Source organism: Chrysochloris asiatica, unplaced genomic scaffold (genome assembly GCF_000296735.1).
Source record: "Chrysochloris asiatica unplaced genomic scaffold, ChrAsi1.0 scaffold00036, whole genome shotgun sequence".
Lineage (NCBI taxonomy): Eukaryota > Metazoa > Chordata > Mammalia > Afrosoricida > Chrysochloridae > Chrysochloris > Chrysochloris asiatica.
In genome coordinates, this window is record NW_006408554.1 from 7144031 (window position 1) to 7164560 (window position 20530).

General features: G+C 41.5%; 1 protein-coding gene across 1 annotated transcript in view; it reads left to right on the forward strand.

Annotated features, from left to right (window-relative positions):
* NCOA2 (nuclear receptor coactivator 2) overlaps window positions 1-20263 on the forward strand; it is a 135350-nt gene extending 115087 nt beyond the window's left edge. Inside the window, exons 14-21 of the mRNA XM_006860033.1 lie at window positions 3821-3986; window positions 6413-6691; window positions 8443-8520; window positions 10546-10780; window positions 12990-13167; window positions 13841-14039; window positions 16637-16726; window positions 20143-20263. Coding sequence (XP_006860095.1) covers window positions 3821-3986; window positions 6413-6691; window positions 8443-8520; window positions 10546-10780; window positions 12990-13167; window positions 13841-14039; window positions 16637-16726; window positions 20143-20154 — 1237 coding nt within the window. The 3' untranslated portion in view covers window positions 20155-20263. The remainder of the gene's footprint in view (window positions 1-3820; window positions 3987-6412; window positions 6692-8442; window positions 8521-10545; window positions 10781-12989; window positions 13168-13840; window positions 14040-16636; window positions 16727-20142) is intronic.
* The last annotated feature ends 267 nt before the right edge of the window (window positions 20264-20530 follow it).

Below are 20530 nucleotides of genomic sequence, written 5' to 3' on the forward strand. Positions count from 1 at the left end.
TCTTGTGTATTGCCCCCCTCCCTAGCACCCAAACTATCCTGTGTCTATTCCCTACCTTCCCCTCCCTCCCCTCCCCCCACCCCCCACATCCCAGTAATCAACAACGAATCCTCCCCCTCCCTTTAGTATGGGTTCTTTTTCTTAGTCTTTTACAGTAGTGGTCCTATGCAGTATTTCTCCTGTTGTGACTGACTAATTTCACTCAACATAATGTCCTCAAGGTTATTCTTCAAGGTAGCATAATATTCCATTGTGTGTATGTACCACAGGTTGTTTATCCATTCTTCAGTTGATGGGCACTTTTGCTGCCTCCATCTTTTTGCTATTGTAAATAGTGCTGCTGTGAACATTGGTGTGCATATATCTACTCGTGTTATGGCTCATATTTCTTGTGGGTAAATACCAAGTAGAGGAATTGCTGAATCATAAGGTATTTCTATTTCCAACCTTCTGAGAAGGTGCCATATTGCTTTCCAGAGAAATTGGATCATTTTGCAACCCCACCAGCAATGCAGGAGCATCCCAACCTCTCCGCATCCTCGCCAGCATTTATTGTCCTCTACTTTTTTTATCTTTTCTGTTATTGTTTTATCTTTGCTGTTATTGCTGGTGTGAGATGATATCTCATTGTTTTGATTCCTTCCATCTTGTTGTTGATGCTTTCTGCATCATTCAGTATTTTGCACATAGAATCCTTCAGTATTACAACCTGAGACTTGATTTTTTTTCTTCAGTTCTTGTAGCTTGAGAAATGTTGCGTATGTTCTTTCCTTTTTGTTTTCTAACACCAGATGTTTACATATTTTATTATAATACTTTGCTTCATGTTTTCAAGCTTCCCTTTGAGATTTTCTGTTCAGTTCTTTTCTTTCAGTTGCTTTAGCTTCTCTACATTCAAAAGCAAGTTTCAGGATCTCTTCTGACATCCATATTAGTCTTTTCTTTCTGCCCTGTCTTTGTAATGACCTTTTGCTTTCTTCGTATATGGTATTCTTGATTTCATCAGTCTTATGCACTTGTTTTAATTTTCTTTAGCTTTAAGTTGAACATGGATCTGAGCAATTGATTGTTCCACTGGCCTTGTTCTGACTGATGATATCAAACTTCTCCATTGTAGTCTATTTGATTCCATCTGGTGCAGTCGCCATGTGGATAAGCACTGTACTGCTAACCACAGGTTCAACAGATCAGAACCCACTCACTGTTCCTTTGTGGTTGTAAGTCAGAATTTACAGGGTCATTATGAGGTGGAATTGATTCAGTGGCACTTAACAACAACAACGCTGTTGAAAAACTAGGTCATTGGTCCTACAAAATTATTTCATGCAATCTCTGCTGTCATTTCTGTCACCAAGACCTAGTTTTCAACTACTGATCCTTCCTCATTGTTTCCAGTTTTCATGATTCTAATCATCAATAATTATCACTGCATCTTAATTGTATGTTTGATCAATTTCAGACTGCAGAAATAGATAGAAATCATCAGTTTCAATTTTGGCATTCGTGATTGGTGCAAAGATTTGAATAATAGTTGTATTAACTTACCTTTCTTGTAGGCATGTGGATGTAATTTTCTCAACTGTACTTGAGTATATATTTTTAAATGATCTTTTTGACAGTGAATGCAATGCCACACCTCTTTAATGTGTAATTATCAGCATAGTGAACTATATGATTGTCTGATCCAAAATAGCTAATATCGGTCCGGTTTCAGCTCACTAATAATGCCTAACATGTTAATCTCCGTATGTTTTTTTCTTTTTTTGACAACTTCCAATTTTCCTACAGTTATACTACATTTCACAATCCAATTACTAATGGTTGTTTGCAGCTTTTGCTTCTCATTGTGAATTATGCCTTAGCAGCACGTGAAGGAAGATACCAAAAGCTTTGCCCATCCATGTCAGGAAGGCCAACTCTACCCTGAGTAGGCAGCTCTTCCCTGTTTATATTTTGAGTGCCTTCTAACCTGAGTAGTTCATCTTCTGGTACTATATCTGACAGAGTTCTGCTGTTATTCATAAGGTTTTCACTGGCAAATTTTTTTCAGAGATCAGTCTTCACTTCCTTCTTCCAGACTGTCTTAGTGTAGAAGCTCTGCTGAAACATGTCCACCATGGGTAACCCCAGTGGCATTTGAAATACTGATGGCACAACTTCCAGCACCACATAAGCCACCACAGTATGGAAGGCTGACAGACTAACCATGGGTAGATTTGTATGTATGTGTGCTCACACGCAGTATAAGTACATCTACACAAGGGAGCTTCAAAAAGTTTGTGGGGAAATGCCATGATCTGAATCGGGACACTGCACATCCTCACAAGCACTACTGTGTTTGCAGCCATTGTGGTAGCCATGCCTGAGGGCTGCTTCAGTTCCCTAGTCCTGCTGTAACAGAAACACCACAAGGGGATGGCTTCAACACACACAAATGTATCCTCTCACAACACCGGCTCTGGTTAAAGGTCCCTGTCTCCTTTCAGCATCTGTAGGCCCAGCATTTTCTTGGAGTTCTCCGTGTGTCTTGGCATCAATCTTCCCGTGGATCTGAGAGCTTCACAGAGCAGGGACCCCAGGTCCACAGGCCACATTCCACCCCTGGCTCTTCTTTCTTGGTGGTAGTAGCTTCCTGTTTCTCTGCTCACTCTTATCTTTTACCTCTTGTAAGATCAAAAGGGTTGCCAGACTCTTGGGAAATTCCCTTACGTTGGATCAGGGTTACAATAGGACTGAGGGTATTGCAGCCCACCCTTAATTCTCTTACTGGTTTTTCACATCAGATCCCATCATGGGGATCATCACTGAGAAATCATGCCCAGCCAAGTTGACACAAATGTTGTTAAGTAACGTCAAGTCGATTACGACTCACAGTGACTGTATATATGGTTTTCAAGGAACAGCTGGTGGGTTTGAACCACTGATCTTGTGGTTAGCAACCCAGCACTTATTCTACAGTGCCACATCAGAACTCCCGACACATATTTTGTGGGTACACAATTCATCTATGACTAGGGTCTTCTGCTTTTTTTTTGCTGACCCTCTACCAAGCAAATTGTCCTTCTCTAAGAACTGATACACTCCTAATAAGTCCAAAGTGTGTAAGACAAAGTCTCACTATCCTGACTTTAAGTAATCATTCTGGCTGCACTTCTTCTAAGACAGAGTTGTACGTTCTTCCGGAGGTCCATGATACATTTAATATTCTTTATTCATTGTCCAGCTTATGCATGCATGTGAGATGAATAAAGCTAGCCCACTGGTATTTCAAATTCTGGTAGGATCATCTATGATGGACAAGTTTCAGCAGAACTTCAAGAGTAAGACTAGGAAGGACCTGATAATCTTCTTCTAAAAAATACCACCAATGAAAACCTTATGAATACCAATGTAACATATATGTAAGGGAGTTTCAAAAAGTTCATGGAAAAATTCTGTTAATTTTTAATTCCTTTTTTTTTTTTCCTCAAAACTTTTTGAAGCTACATACCTTATATGGATATGTGAGGCAGTGTAGTATTGTGAAAGAGAATTGGCTTTTAGACTGTCAGTGGGGTCTAAGTTGGGCTGATATGATAGTGTACACCAGTTGTAGTCTTTTGATTCCATCTGGTGAGGCCCCCATGCAGAGGTGCCATGTAGCACTGTAGGGTAAGCACTGGACTGCTAACCATAAGGTCAACAGTTCAAACCACAAGTAGCTCTTAGAAACCCTATACTGAGCCTGACCCTGGAAGTCAAGTGATACTTCTCTTTTTGATGGATAACCAGTGTTTTGCTTTTCATAGAATCAGATAAGACTGTGTTTGTCTCTTTCCAGGCAGCCATTTGGCAGCTCTCCTGATGACTCGCTGTGTCCACATCCTGCATCAGAGTCCCCAAGTGATGAGGGGGCACTCCTGGATCAACTCTATTTGGCCTTGCGGAACTTCGATGGCCTGGAGGAGATTGATAGAGCTTTGGGAATACCCGAGCTGGTCAGCCAGGTGTGTGCAGTGGGGAAGCTAAGTGGGACAGGCATTCTCGCGGCACATGGGTCCGTTTCTCTCAGTTACAGTTGACAGTCTGCTGCTTCATGATGGATCGGCTGCTTGGTTTCTCCCTTTCTCCTTGCTGTGCTCCCATAAACTTCTGCCCAAGATTGGAAAACTCTGAAAATGGCCTTTGCATATAACGTGTGTTTATTGGGCTCCCAGCAAGGGCTAAAGGCAGAGCAGAGACACAAAGGCCAGAACTTTACTCCCCTGATGACCTAGAACTTTTTCACCTAGAAGCTCCCAGACTCGTCTGCAGTCGGAGAACACTGCTCATCTTAGTCATGGGGAAGTTGTGCCAAGGGTATGTGTTACACAGGGATCTGTGGCTAGTTAATCATTTTATATTTGTGTGTGTGTGTTGTTGTTATTATTATTATGTGCCGTCGAGTTGGTTCTGACTCACAGTGACCCTGCATAGGGTTTCTGAGGAGCAGCTGGTGAGTTTGAACTGCCGACCTTATTGTTCACACCGACCCAGTGCTTTATCCCACAGCACCACAGTAACTTTGAAGTATTTGAGCATAAATGGGATTATAACGTATAATTCTATAGATATCCTAACATAATCTTGGAATAACATAGTACTCTCTAAACCTGGCCATTATTAAAATGTACTTAAGTATACAGATAAGTATATGTGAAACAGTACATCCTTGTTTACTGTATAAAGAGAGACCTAGAAAAAAAACTGCCACCTGTCCCTGTTTGGGGAGCCTGATGGCTACACACAGTAAGCACTGGTCTGTGAGCCACAAGGTCTGTGGTTCGAGCACACCAGCTGCACCACAGAAAAAAGATGAGGCTTTCTGCTCCACTTGCAAAGATTTCAAGCCTCCAAAACCTATAACAGGGTTGCTGTTGAGTCAGAACTGACTCAGCGACACTTAACAGCAACAACCACCCCCATTTTTGCTGCCCTACTCTTTACTTGGCATGAATTGTTCTTCTTTCTTGTTACCAAGAAGTACCCTTTTTGAGCTACTTGGTCACGTGACTTGTCCTCGGAGTCTGGGAGAAGCTGATGCAGTATCATTGGCGGTCTCTCTGAAGCATTAAAAGTAGTCTTGTCAGAATTCCCACCATTTAGCAGACACAAGTGGGATTTGAGAACACCCGAATGGTAAGAAATGACTTGAGGTTACAGCCTGTAACCTGACATCAATCAAGAAAGGAAAATGAAGTTTAAGTCTTTCCTTTGTGGAAAGCTGGTTTGCTTTTTGGTTTCAGCATTAGTTACATTTAACATTCAGCATTATTATCCTTCAGGATATCAAAGTGACATTTAAAAATGCAGTCCATGGGGATGCTAAGTGACATTGTTTTTATCGAAACTGGTATCATTTTATCATTTAATATGCTTAGTCTCCTTTTTTCATTTATTTGTATTATTTTCTTTGGCCTCATCAAATTCATCACTATAATATTATTAAAATATGATTACTAAGGTAAAGTCAGAGGAAGTGTACTTCATCTGTACCCATCATAGTTGTATGAGGATGAATCAAAGTATTACTACTAGGATTCCAATTCATATATGTATGGGTTTATTTATTTTATTTTTTTTCAAAATGCTTTTGCAGTAAGTGAATGGGTGCTGACAGTTTCTCTCAGTAATACACTATCTTCATCTCATTAGGGTGCCTTCAAAAAAAAGGGGATACTTTTTGTGCCATGGGAGAAAAAAATGATTCTGATGTCTGGGCTAATATAAAAATTTTAACAAAATTTAAGTGGACATTTTCTCAAATCATTGAAGTTTTGCCACAAGTTCACAGTGATGCTCCCTCACATAGAGCAACAGATTTTAGATTGATCATCTTTTAAGGAAGGTGGGGAAGATCTCAAAGATGAGCCAAGAAAGGAAAGACCATAAAAACCTTATGTAATGAAGAAACTGGTTAAAGTCCAGAAACAGATGGAAGAAGAGCATAGAATTACCAGTGATGCAATAGCTACTGAATTTGGGATCTCACATGGTTTGACATTTTCAATTTTAAGTAAACATCTTGGCCTCAGCAAGCTTTCAGCTGGATGGGTGCCAAAAGCAGTGTGTGAAGATCAGCAAGCCCAAAGAACAGCTCTTCCCATCAATCTTTAAGCAACATCGAAGCTCATGAATTATGGAATGAGTCCTAACCAGTGACGAGTCTTGGATTTACCAGTACAATCCAGAGAGCAAGGTCCAGTGAATGCAGTGGTGTCTGAGACTATCTGTTGGGTCATTTCAGTTCAGAGTAGTGAGGTCAGCTCAGACGGTGATGGTGTAGTAAGTAAGGTGGATAATAAATTTCAAGTTTGTGTGTGAAAACAGCCTGATGTTTACATTGTTGTTTTCAGTGGTTTTATTTCTGTGCTATCTGGGGCTTTCTTTTTAGAGCCAAGCAGTGGATCCAGAACAGTTCTCAAGTCAGGATTCCAACATCATGATGGAGCAGAAGGCCCCTGTTTTCCCACAGCAGTATGCTTCTCAGGCACCAATGTCCCAGGGTAACTATCCCCCCATGCAAGATCCAAACTTTCATACCATGGGACAGCGATCTAGCTATGCCACGCTTCGCATGCAGCCCAGACCAGGCCTCAGGCCCACTGGCCTTGTGCAGAACCAACCAAATCAACTGCGACTTCAACTTCAGCATCGCCTCCAAGCACAGCAGGTACGTTCTGCAGTTGGCCCCAGGAAAACTAGGCTCGCTAAGGCTTCTGTGAGATGGCACGGCTGCCTTAGTCCATCCATTATTAGCAGGTAAAAACGTTCCCCGGTTATCATACTCAAAATTCTTTCCCCTCCACTAACTCACTCTAGCATAGAACAGCTATCCTTTTGTAACCTTGTTCTATTTACTTTCAAATTTTGAACTCTCTGAGCCTCAGTTTTCACATCTATAACATACAAGTTTTATGCAGATATAGGGATGTTGTTGTTAAGTGCCGTCGAGTTGGTGCCAACTCCAGTCAGTTCAAACCCTGTATGGGGTTTGCGAGGAGTGGCTGATGGGTTTGAACCACTGACCTTGTGGTTAGCAGTCCAATGCTTAGCCTACAGTAGCACCACACAAGGATCCAGATATGTTGTTCTTCAGTGCCGTTGAGTCAGTTTCATCTCATAGCAACTCTGCATAGGGTTTCTATTCGGAGAAATTGGTGGGTTTGAACTGCCGACCTTGTGGTTCGAAGTTTAGTGCTGATCCTACAGTGCCACATCAGAAGTCCATATCTGTCTTTATATCTGCATATCCATAGCCATCTCTATGTGTGTGTAGCTAGCTAGCTGGGTAGAGATGAGATAGGTGATACCCATAGAGAGATCTATATATTTAAAGGGCCCAGCATAGTGTCTGGTCCAAAGTGAGCACTCCAGAAAACTGCCGCCACTGCTCTTATCTTATCTGATGGCACAGAGAGTTACTGTTGGCTGAGTGCTAGCAAAGAGCTGCTGCCTTATGGAATATCTATTCAGCTCAGGGAAATGTGTGCCCTTTGAATCAGACTTGGACAGATTTCTGCAAAAAAAGTAAGTCATAATATTATAAGCTTTAAAATCTGGTCTCATTTTTATGAGTGATTAGTGCCTTTTCCCACTTTTCTTCGCCTTCGTTTCTGATCATTCTACCCCCTTTTTTTTTTTTAAGTTTTTATTATGAATTAAGTGATAGCTTACATGGGAGAACATTAGCTTTACATTCATCCTATCGTATTTCATTTCATTGTAATGATTATATTCTCCTCCATGCATCATCAAACAACCAAAGGGTACACCCCGCAAGCCTGTCCCCTGGCCACCAGCACACAGCCCTTTACCCTCCCTGAGTCCAAGGGTCCCCAGCTGCTCCATCTCTCCACGTCATTGTCTCTGCCTCCCTCTCTGGCATCACTGCTTCTCTGGGTAGGGTCCCACACTTCGCTCCTCTCCCTTAATGGTCCCAGGGACCTCCTCTCCTGAACTGAAAAATCAACCACTCCCCTCCTTTTGTTACAAAATGTCTACCTTTACATTTCCAACCCTCACATTCAGTCCTGATAGCAATGATTGACTCTATTGTACCACAAGAGTCTTATCCCCATCTCCTGTCATCAGCCCCATTCAGGCAGATTAGAAACCACTCAGTGGAGATTCTACCTTCCCCTGTAGCTAGTTACCCCCCTCTAGAACTAGCTCCCTCTTGAAAGCTTGTAAGCCATTCATTTCTTGCCCTTCTAGCCCCCTACCCCCTCTTATTTTCCAAACAATTCAAAATAACTTCTCAGTTCTAATCTAATAATAAGCTTTAAATAGGAATTGAGCTACCAACTGTGTACATTTACTATCTGCCAGCATGCAGAATAGAGGGCTAGGTACTTGGGAAAGGTGGTTTGAAATAAAATATACTCTGTTCACAAATGTATTGATTCCTCTGTGTGTATTTAGAACCGCCAGCCACTGATGAATCAAATCAGCAATGTTTCAAATGTGAACTTGACTCTGAGGCCTGGAGTACCAACACAGGTAAGGAAGCAGGAGCTGGGCAGCTTCAAATTTCAAGTGCTGTTTCTTGATTTAACCTCTCCTATAGTTTCTTCCTCCTCAACTATGCTGCGTAAAGTAATGTAGTAGCCCGTAAGATCTGCATCAACGCATTGGTCCTGTTATGGCATCCAGTTCCCCATCTTGTCTGCCACGTTTGTGTTCCTTTCTAAAACACTGCCATTTATTGCTGGGCAGCCGATTCTTGCTAGATTCTTGTCATTCACGGTAGCTATGTTTTGTAATATTGTTGCGAACACTAAATTAGCAAAAACTGAACCATAATTGTTAGGGGAAATACAGGATCGGTTCCTAGGAACTTATGTTCACAATATTTTTGTCATTGATCAATACATAACCTTGTTTTATGTGCTTCTGTGTAAAGACACCTTTTTCAGTTTATTGTTGATTCATTGACATTGAACTCACAGCCAACAGCACTATATATAACTCATCCTGAATAAAGTTCATCTCCGTATGGCATTACAGCCCTCTTGAGATTAGGAACATAAGCAAAATTACCAACATAAAGCACAGAAATGTGGGACATGAGACATTAAATTGACCACAAGAAGGATGTTTGTTACGGTGAGAGCTGAAAGGAGGAGGCCGCTGGAAACACGCACATTGGACAATTCAGATTGTTCGCCATTCTGTTCACTGGGGGAGCGTAATTTTAAAAAAAACAAAAAACAAAAAAACAGTCTCCAAACCAAAATAAACTCCCCACAAAAGTAGAAGAAAAAGAAAACATAAACATTAAAGCTGACTCTCTGGTATGCGTCATAGGAAATCTGTTAAAGGAATAGCAGAAACAGATTTTATCTCTTTATAGAGACAAGCTAAGGCAGCCCTTTTGTACATGTTCTTACGGTGATAACTAGTCCTCAAGTCAGGGCTTGGCAGCACCGCTTGTTATACACGGCTCATTATATATTCGCCTCATAGTTGGCATAGCCACACCTGTGTTTACAAAGTGCCTTTACTAAAGGAAAAAATGAATTTCTCACTATCTTTATGACTCGATGTAAATTTATAACTTGGACTGCTATCTATCCTTCTGGGAAACTGGGTCACAGGGGCACTGTGTTTCTTTGGTTACGTACCAGAGAGATGGCTTCCAGGTTTAGGAAACATGCCTGGCTTATAAAATTGGTAAGAGGCCTATTTAGCCTTTACAAAAATTTACATACCACGCAAAGCTGCAGAGAATGGCTGATCATTACAAGTTTTCTGAAGTAAATGTTCTAAGGAAAATGGCAAGTAGGGGAGGCCTTTGTCTTTTTTCTCTTAGTCATTTGTAATAATTTGTAAGTATTTGTAATAACTGCCTTAGATCATGTCCAGAAATGACTATGAAAATACCACAAGTATTTATTTTGCGGGGGGATACAAGTAAATTTTAGTGTGCAAGCAAATTCGTAACTGGGATCCGTAAATAATGAGGATCACCTGTGTGGGTAATAGTTGTATCCTCTTACGGCACATGTTGCAGTCTCAGCTCATTCCTTTAGCTTCTTTATTAGACTCAGACCATCCCCTCACCATACTTCCCCTCTTGCTTCCTGCCTCTGAGCAGCGTGTGATTAGAAGTGTCTGAGCCATCTTTGGGCACAGTGAGTTTGTTTCCCTTTAGAACCTAACTATCCCTTGAATGAGCCTCTGATATGCCACCTCCAAGGTTTACCTCACAGTCTTGGTGTTTTCTGAAAGTACTTTGGGAAAACTCTGGTCTCAGCTCAGTCTGTAGTTAATTGATATTAACATTAAACTTAACCATATAGCTATTATGGGGTTCAGTTGACCATCATATCATCTCTTCTTCTAGCACTCAGAAAGCTCACATTTTCAACCACCGTTTGTTCAATACTAAGGTGTTGTTTCTATATATTGTTCCAAATAATTTTCCCTGAGACAGTGCCATTAGTTACAGTATCTGTAATGTGGTTTGTTTGTGAATCTGTATCTATCCTCATTGGTTTCCTCAGTGTATTGCTCTGGTTTCAGGCACCTATTAATGCACAGATGTTGGCCCAGAGACAGAGGGAAATCCTGAACCAGCATCTCCGGCAGAGACAAATGCATCAGCAACAGCAAGTTCAGCAACGAACTCTGATGATGAGAGGACAAGGGTTGAACATGACGCCAAGCATGGTGGCTTCTGGTGGGATACCAGCAACTATGAGCAACCCCCGGATTCCTCAGGCCAATACACAGCAGTTTCCATTTCCTCCAAACTACGGTACTGAACTTACATCCCCACCACCTTTCACCAGTTCCTTCCCCCCTGTTGCCCCCAGTCCTGGGTCACAGCTCCTCTCTCTCAGCTCTTTGCATGGCTCCCAGATGACTCTGACTACCCAGGGGATGATAGGAAACCTGGGAGGACAGGTGGGGCCTGCCCAGAGTTCCCAGATCCAGCACAGTACCTTCCTGTCTCTCAGCTCAGGTACCACCTTTTCTCTGAGTGCAGGTCTTTGAGAGTAACCGAAGTAAGTGTGTGTGTGTATAGTGTACTTGTCTGTTGTGTATGTGAGTGTGTATATGTTTATGTCCATTTCTGTTAACAGACATATATTTGAAACCTCTGATCTGACTGAAACAAATCAATAAGTATGTACCAAATATTGAAAGACATATACAAATTTATTACAAACATTCTGCAACTTTCAAAAATTTAAGTCTTTAAAAGATTTACCAAAACTTTGTAATGAGTAGATAATTCTTGAGAAGTGCTATATTACATAACGCCTTTGTTTTCCTCATATTGATTTGTTGTTTAATGTCAGTCTTAAAGAGATCAATTTGTAGTGCATATCATATCAAATTAACTTACTGATAAACGTACTTATATTAACATTACTATTCAAAATTACTCTGCCTCCCTTATGCCAGTTATCTATAACATTCAAGTTTTGTGTTGACTAAATTGAAGATTTCTATTTGTTTAAAGAAACAGGAAGATAATGTGCAGCTTTCATCCTGTGTGAGCCTAGATTTTTCTTTTCTTTCATAGTTAATTTATGTTAATTAAATATGCATGCTTTACTAATCTAGGCAAAGATGCGCTTGACTTAAATTTTCTCTCTTACTATTGCTAATCTCTGGTAGCGTAGTGGTTACGAATTAGGCTGTGAACCACAAGGTCTGCAGTTCGAAACTACCAGCTGTTCCGCGGGAGAAAGATGAGGCTTTCTGCTCCCATAAAGATTTACAGCCTCAGAAACTCTATACAGGGTCGCTATGGGTTGTCACTGACTCAGTGGCACTCAACAACAACAATAAGATAACACTGAAGTGCCACAGAGCCCTTGATGAAGACAAAACATGCTAATCATGAATGTAGTTACTTAACATTTTTAAAATGTATCTATCTGTTGCATCATGGTGGTATGCCACCAAGTCAATTTTGACTCGTAGGAACCTTGGATAGGGGACTCCTGATATGGTGCTGTAGGATTAGCACTGGTCTGTGAACCACGAGGTTGGCAATTCAAACCCAACAGCAGCTCCTTGCACACCCTATACGGACAGGCTCGCTATGAGTCAGAATAGACTCGACGACAATTAACAGCAACAGCATAGGGTGTCCAAGGCTGTAAATCTTCATGGAAGCAGAAAGCTTTATCTTTCTCCATGAGGTGGCTAGCAGATTTGAACTGATGACCTTGCATACCCAACCTATACTGCCATTAAGTGCTTACTGAGACAGTTCCAACTCATAGCGACCCTGTATAGCGTTTCCAGGAGTGACTAGTGAATTTCAGCCTCCAATATTGCTGTTCAAACTGACCTTCCAATCCAGTGTTTATCCTACAGTACCACACAAGTGCAAGGACACCGTGCCTTATCATGATTCATGAAAAATTACTCGAATGTGTTGATTTTATTTAATCATTTATAACCATCGCCATTTGTAATGATATATCTAAATTTAATGTGAAGACTGTGGTTATTTCAAGTCATAAAGAGAAGGAACCTGTACATATTTGAGTGCTTTGTGATGTGAAGAGGGGTATAGGGGTGAGAAAGGAGGCCTGGCGGGGCTCTCAGAAGGGTGGGCGGTTCACCCACCAGCCACTCCACAGAAGAAAGAAGTGGCTGGCCACTTTGGAAGCCCTATGGGCAGTTTTGCTCTGTCCTGTAGGGTCTCTGGGAGTCGAAATTGACTTGCTGGCCATGGGTTTTCATAGGGAAAAGAAAGATACCTGCTTTCTTTAACTATAGCCATGATGCTATGTGGTTTCTAGACACCCCTGGAACTAATATAGAGACTAAAGGTAGGGAGAATTTGTCTTCATGTCTATTATCCCAGCTTAGAGACTTTTGAAAATGTATGTAAAAAGCACATAAAAAAGTGGTTGGAAGTAATTATCCATATGTGTTTGAGCTTTTCTCCCTTATTCTCTATAATAAAACAATCTCCTTTGGATTTTTGCTTTGTTTTTAAGGAATAAGTCAGCAACCTGATCCAGGCTTCACTGGGGCTACAACTCCCCAGAGTCCTCTGATGTCACCCAGAATGGCACACACCCAGAGCCCCATGATACAGCAGTCTCCAGCAAATCCTGCCTACCAGGCCTCCTCAGACATGAATGGGTGGGCGCAGGGGAATATGGGAGGAAACAGGTACCTCCATGTTTTGTTGTGTTGTGTTTTTTATATAAATGATTGCCAGGGAATCTTTGTATAAACCATCTGCCTCTTTTCTATAGTTTTCTTAACTTCTTTGCTCAAGGAAGCAGTATCCATTAAAATGCTAAGTCAGCTGCTAGTTTACTGTTCCTAAGGCAGAAATCATCAGAATTTACAAAAGTGTTGCAAATACAAAGGTTGTTTTGGTGTCTTTTAACGTTGTTCACAGAATACCTTTTCACTGAGAGTAAAACTGGAGGGAAGGAGCTACCTAAGAGGTACCACTCCCCCAGCCTTATGACAGAAGCTACTGTGGAAGGCAGCATCCTAGGAACCATCCTTTATTGTGTATCTATTTTTTAAAAAACAACTGACGAAACAGAAAGCATGTTTGATATAGACATGAAAGTGTAGGGTATGTGCTTCTAGACCTTCATGGTGAAGTTAGGAAAAAGAAGAGTTCAGTTGTCTGCAGCTTCAGGGAGCATTTTCCCTTCTGCTTCAGACAACACCCCTCTCACCATGTAACCCACTATCCACACTAATGTCACCCAGTTCAGACACCTTCATCCTAACATAAACACCAGGGAACCACGTATGGGCTCAACAATGCCAGGTACCATTTGCCACAGAGTGCTAACGTCTTCATCTTTTCATTATGTTACAGCATGTTTTCACAGCAGTCTCCGCCACACTTTGGGCAGCAAGCAAACACCAGCATGTACAATAACAACATGAACATCAATGTATCCCTGGCGACCAACACAAGTGGTATGAACAACATGAACCAGATGACGGGACAGATCAGCATGACCTCAGTGACCTCTGTGCCTACATCAGGGTTGCCCTCCATGGGTCCTGAGCAGGTGAGCACTTGACTTATTTTAACCTGTTAGTGAGAGTAACAGAAATACTCGTCAAGGATGAAATAAACATGAGAGAATTCCTGACTGCTCTAGAATCTTTTAAATTATTTAGTAACTTTTTTCTTGTCAATTGTGTTTTTCTTAAACCAGGAATTTAGCAGTATCTTAAACTATAGCAGAAGGAAAGTGAGACTTTCTGTTCCCTCAGAGATTTAAAGCCCCGAATACCCTATGCAGGATCATATGACTCGGAACCGACTCCCCAGCAGTTACCCAAAAAAAAGAAAACTGAATGACTAAGTCAGGTCATCAAGTCAATGCCAACTCATAGCAACCCTATACAGGATTTCTGAGGCTGTAAATGTTTATAAGTGCAGACAGTTTTGTCTTTCTTGCATCAAGTGGCTGGTGGGTTTGAACTTCTGACCTTGAGGTTAGCAGCCCAGTGCCTAACCCACAGCACCACCAGGGCTCCTTGAATCTGTAAAAAAAGGCTTGGAAAATGTACCTTTTAAAGAAACAAAAGAGTTAAACTTTTTAGAACTGATTTTTTTTCTAAATGCAAAGATGAAAAGCAAAGACCAAATTATCTGCCATCCTGTTCACCTTAAATGATAATGCAAAAACCATTCTTTTTGGTTTTAGTCTTTAGACTATGGATCTCAAGATTTTTTTGTCAACTTTTAAAATATTTTATACTGAATCACACTGAAATGATCATGCCAGTTCCTAAGTACACACTAACTTCACTGGCTAGTAGAGACTCAAAGCATTTGAGATAGTACATAGCCAGCCTGGGATTCAGAATCTGTGCTGGGCTGACCCTGAAGTAAAAATGAAGATTCATAATTTAATTGTATTTACGGATGATCTTATTTTTCAAAGGGCACAAATAGTTTGGAACTCAGCCACTGATGATCAATAATTCATATAAAGTAAGAATGTGGTTTTAAAAAAAAAACAAACACCTAAAACTTAGTTCACATATGGAGAAATTGAGCCACAGAAAGTTTGTGACTTGAAGTGATAGAGAAAAGGAAAGCCTTCTGTGCAGTTTAAGAAATCTTTGCATATACATATATACATATATTTGTGTGTGTGTGAAGTAGTAGTAGAAGTAATAATATGCTCTTCATTTAAACATATAAATTAAAGAAACAACGATTTGTATCTTATTGTTGGAAAACCTATAGGGTTAATGTTGAATTTGCTACAAAATGTGGACCACTAGTGATTCCTACTCTGCTTTCTGGGGAATGTGTACATGGGGTTGTCTGATCAGACCTGGGCCCTTATCCAGTCTCATTCACTCAGAAATTAATTGGTGTGTTTTTAATAATACAGATTGGTTTAAATCTTTTGCCTGGATTGACACATATTCAGTACCAGAGTTGAATTACAAAACCCAAGAAGTACAACTGCAGTGTTTGTCTTTTGACGGAATGATTTCCTTATTCATACTTAAATGTTTATTTTGTAGTTTTGTCAGAAATTACACAAATGCTAATGAGTAGCTCAGAATAGATTCACAAAATTCATTACTGTTTTGGGTATTCACACTTGTTCTAACTAATCAATAATTTGCCTAAGTAGCAAAGTTATCAGAAGACATCAGAGTCCCAAATGTAAGTCTTTGGTAATATAAAACAGCCAAAAAGTGAGCCTACGACTTGTGTGCATGAAAATGTTCCTAGTATTATCTTCTCAGTTGAAGCTGATTTCTGTGCCAAATGCAAATAAATGTAATTTTTCAGGCAGGACTTCTGGTGTGGCGCTGCCAGTTAATGCGGTAAACCGCAACGTCGGTTTGGGCCGTTAAGGCCGGCAGATCCAACTCACCAACTGCTCCTTGGAAACCCTGTACAGGGTCACTATCAGTCGATCCTGACTCGATGGCACTTAACAGCAGCAGCAATATATTTATGAGGAGCACAGTGGGTCCATAGGATAAGCACCGGACTGTGAGCTGTGAGATTGGCGGTTGGAGCCCACCAGTAGCACCTCAGGAGAAAGATGAGGCTTTTTGCTCCCCTAAAGATTTACAGCCTCAGAGACCCTGTACAGGGTTGCTATGAGACAGAACCAACTCCACAGCGTATAACAACAAGAAGTTTATTATGGGAGTCCTGGTGCAGCACCATAAGATGAACACTGGACTGCTAACCATTAAGTTGCCGGTTCAAATCCACCAACTATTCCTTGAAACCCTATACAGGTTCACTGTGAGTCAAAACTGACTCCACAACAATTAACAAAAGCAGTATTTTATGTCTTTATTTTCATCTTCATACCCCAAAACCAAATCCACTGCCATGGAGTTGATTCTAATTCATAGTGACCTGGGTAGGGTTTCCTGGACTGTAAATCATTCTAGAAGCAGACAGACCCATCTTTTTCCCATAGAGTCACTGATGGTGTGAACTGCCAGCCTTGCAATTTGTAGCCCAATGCCTAGCCTATGGCATCACCAGGGCTTAGTAGCTGTCTTTTTGTAGTCACTTTTCCCAGTTCATAGAGTAGAACCAAAAGGAAAATTAATGTCAGGTATCCTTTGGGCATCTGCTGAATATAGCCATTGTTGTGTGTTTTTCCCTCAGGTTAATGATCCTGCTCTGAGGGGAGGCAACCTATTCCCAAACCAACTGCCTGGAATGGAAATGATTAAGCAGGAGGGAGATGCATCACGGGTAAGAACAACAAAGAAATGTGTGAATAACTTGTTGTAAGGAAGCAATATTATCATGGTCAGCCAAAATATTGACCAGCAGTATACTTAGTGCTTAGAGCCCTTGAGCCGTTTGGTGCACAGCCAGGTAAGTGAGTGTGTGAGGTAAAGGGCACAACCTTACCACTAGATCCACTCTCCTTTTGTTCTCTTCTGGGTCAAACTTTTATTTTGGTGAATATGTAACATAAGATTTCAGCCATTTTACATGCATAGTTCATGGACATGGTCAACAATTGCTACTATTTGTTTCCAAATTTTCATCATCTTTAAGAAAACCTCTCAATTACTGAAGCGCTTACCCACCTATGTCCCTCTTAATCCACCCCAGGTCAACACGAATAAATTGTGGCTTCTCTGCATTTGCCTATTCTGAGTATGTCATAGAAATGGAATCACACAATACTTGTCCTTTTGTGACTGATTTGCTTAGCATGCTGTTTTTAAAGTTCATCTCTGCTGTTGCATGTATCTGAACTTCATTTCCTTTTGCTGAGTTTCATACCCCATCATGTATGTACCCCATTTTGTGTTTATCCATTCATCTTTATGGACACTTGGTGGTTTTCACTTTTGTTCTGGTATGAATAAGTACTACATGAACATTCGTGTACAGTTATCTGCATTCCTGTTTTCAGTTCTTTTGGATCTCTAGCTAGTAATTCTAGGTGTAACTATTTTCCACAGCAGACTTGCCATTTTATATTTCCTCTAGTGGCAGATGAAGGAGATTGCTTTCTTTTAAACTATACTCTTTCTCAGTGGAGAAAATGTTGCTCTGAAATTAAATTTCCTTCAAAAAGAATGGGTCTTAGACGGTTTTGTTAATATTAGCATTCAAGTTTAGAAAAGAATAGCACGAATTTGGTCTAGATGTGAATAACTTATCATGTTAATTTTTAAATGTGGTTCCTCTTGTTAAAAAAGAGCCAGTTCTGAAGGCAGAGATGCCGACTGTGGGAGTCCTGTGGATGTTACCTGTCTGTGCAAAGCCATATGGGACGAGGCTCATAATGCACAAATTCACATGAACTCATTTAAACAGTTAGCGTATGGACACAGTAAGCCAAATGGAAAGTGCTGGTGGAGCAGTGGTTGAGCGATTTGAATTCACTCACTGCTCCGCAGAAGAAAGTCTGCTTCCGTAACAATCCGCAGCCTGTCCTGTAAGATCACTGAGTCAGCCACAGGAATATATGCTCAAGCAGACAATGGAATATATTTCTTATTGACCGTCGGTTGATGTTTGAAACACCCTGGCTTTCTGTCATGAAGCGCCCACAGTGGCCTGGAGTTTTTTGAGTTGCCAATCCAGTCCTCCTTCCCACTGAGCTTGGGTGCACAAAGTAGAAGTGGGAATTTCCCAGAGGACTGACAGCATTCATGATCATTAGGGTCCCCTAAAGTGCCAGAGAGCTTAACCTCTGAGCATTTCCTATCTCTGAAAGATACACACACACACCCATGGCCATCACGTTGATTCTGACTCTGGGTGACCTCACAGGTGACAGAGTAGAGCTGAGATCCTTGGGGTTTGCTTGGCTGTAACCCTTACTTCCACAGCACTACTGGGTAGGTTCCAAGTGTTACCCTTTTAGTTAGTAGCCAAGTGCAGACTCTCATTCGTGCCACCTAACGTCACATTACCCTCCCTTTCATCTGCCAAGATGAGATCTCCCTAACTCCCAGCTGCCTTCGGTATGCGCCAGTGTTGGCCTGGGCTCCACAGAGCAGGAAAGGCACTTGGTAGGTCTCTACCTCTTAGAAACCTTGCCTGGGCCAGCCTTCTGCTTCTTTTCTCCCAAGAGACTCAGGACTCTACTGAAGCAGAATACTCAGTGGTCCCATGTTTCACTGTGTTACAGAAACATCTAGCATGTATGGAACATTTTCCACGGGCCGGGCTGGGTGCTCTGCTAAGAGCATTACTTAATTGGTCTCACAGTTACCACCGCCACCCCCACCCCCCCGGCGTATGATTTAACTGTTTTGAGAATGTGAAACTACTTATCCAGGGTCCCACCACACCATTAGGTAAGACCAGGCCGCTGACCGCCAGTCCTACCATCCTTAATGGAACACTGAGCTCTTGTGAGAGTTTTCTCAGGGTTTTGTGCAGATAACAATGGAAAAGCCCAGAAAAGGAATAAATTATTTCCACCAACAGTGCCATTGCCTTGTCTCTCTTCACTTAGATCTGGAAGGAAAGATGTTGACAAATGCTAGAGGAACAGACAGTATATTTTGGCTACATTTTCGGAAGAATCCTGAGACTCTTGGGCCCTGGTTACTAAATCTTAAGAGGGAGGGATCTCTGAAGTAAGGAAAAGAAACACTTGTTGGCCTCTAATATATCAGGGACCATACTAGGTCCTTCAAACATACTTAATCTCCCCAATGTTTTCGACTGAGGCCATAAAGCCTCGGAAAAATTGGTCATTTACCTAGGGTCACAAAGTTCCTAGTGATGGAACTAGGAAACGGTGGCCAAGAGCCGTAGAACTAAGGGAGACTGCGGCAGGATAGAGGGGTAGGCCTGGTCTTCTTTGCCTGTTCGGCAATTTTGCAGTAGCAGTGACCAGGAATGTCTTGCTATCCCCAGCACCTGGCACATAGTAGATGCTCAATTAATTTTTACTAAATTATTGAACACTTTAATGGGGGGGGGGCATAGATAATCAATAAACAAAACCAGTTATTTATTATCACACTAACCTTCACGTAATTCTTGATCACTACAATCCTTCTTGTTGTTGACTGCCGTTAAATCAGTTCCTACTCATAGAGGCCCTGTATAGGGTTTCCAAGGACCACCAACATTACAGTCAGCAGTCCAGTGCTTACCTTACAGTGCCACACCAGGACTTTCACAACGGTTAAGATTCACTAATGACATTGTCAGTGCCTAACAGTCAGAGACTTAACAAGAAATTCCCTGGAGTTAAAACTCCGGTTTATTTTACTTGATTAAGCCATGGAGCACATGCTTCCTACAATCTTGGGAGTTTCTCGGTAGGGGAGTTTATAAGCATGGACTTGTATGGGTGATTTTAAGAAGGGATTAGGGAAGCAGGTACCTCAGTACTCTGTTGAGATGGAGAAACGAGATTGGGCTGCGGTGGCACTGGTAGGAGAGCATCAGCCATCCGAAAGAGAAGACTGACGCTGCGTTGACTGTTCCTCTAGGATCTGTTTGTCTCCCCCTGTTCCATTGGAAATGTGTTTAGGAATGTCACCAGCTGCTCATGTGTATCAAAATCAAGTGTAACTCATGCAATGAAGCCTTTCGATTGACATTAAAACAGTGATGGGCTTTAGAATGGTTTTACCAGAAAGCCAGAGTCTCTCACAACTCTCTCTCTGTCTGTTTTCCTGCAGAAATACTGCTGACACTGATGGTAGCTGGTTGCTTCTTTCTTCAGCTGACCGGGCTCAATTGCTCAAAACACCTACCATTCTGGAGAGCTGCGTTCACTTGTACTGACCCACTGACCTGCCAGCCAGTTCTGCCAGAGCGAGATCCACAGACAGGCCTCGGCTCTGCTCCAGCGTGGAGTCCACACAGCTGTTGCAGGAGAAGTTGCCTCTCCTCTTGACAGTCTGAAGCTCACATCCAGACAGTTGCTCAATCTGTTCACTGCATTCACCTTAGTGCAACTTAGATCTCTCCTGCAAAGTCAATGTTGACAGGCAAACTTCAGACCCATGTCAGATTGAATGTATTTAAATGTATTTAAGGGAAACAACCATGCTCTTATTCTGTTCC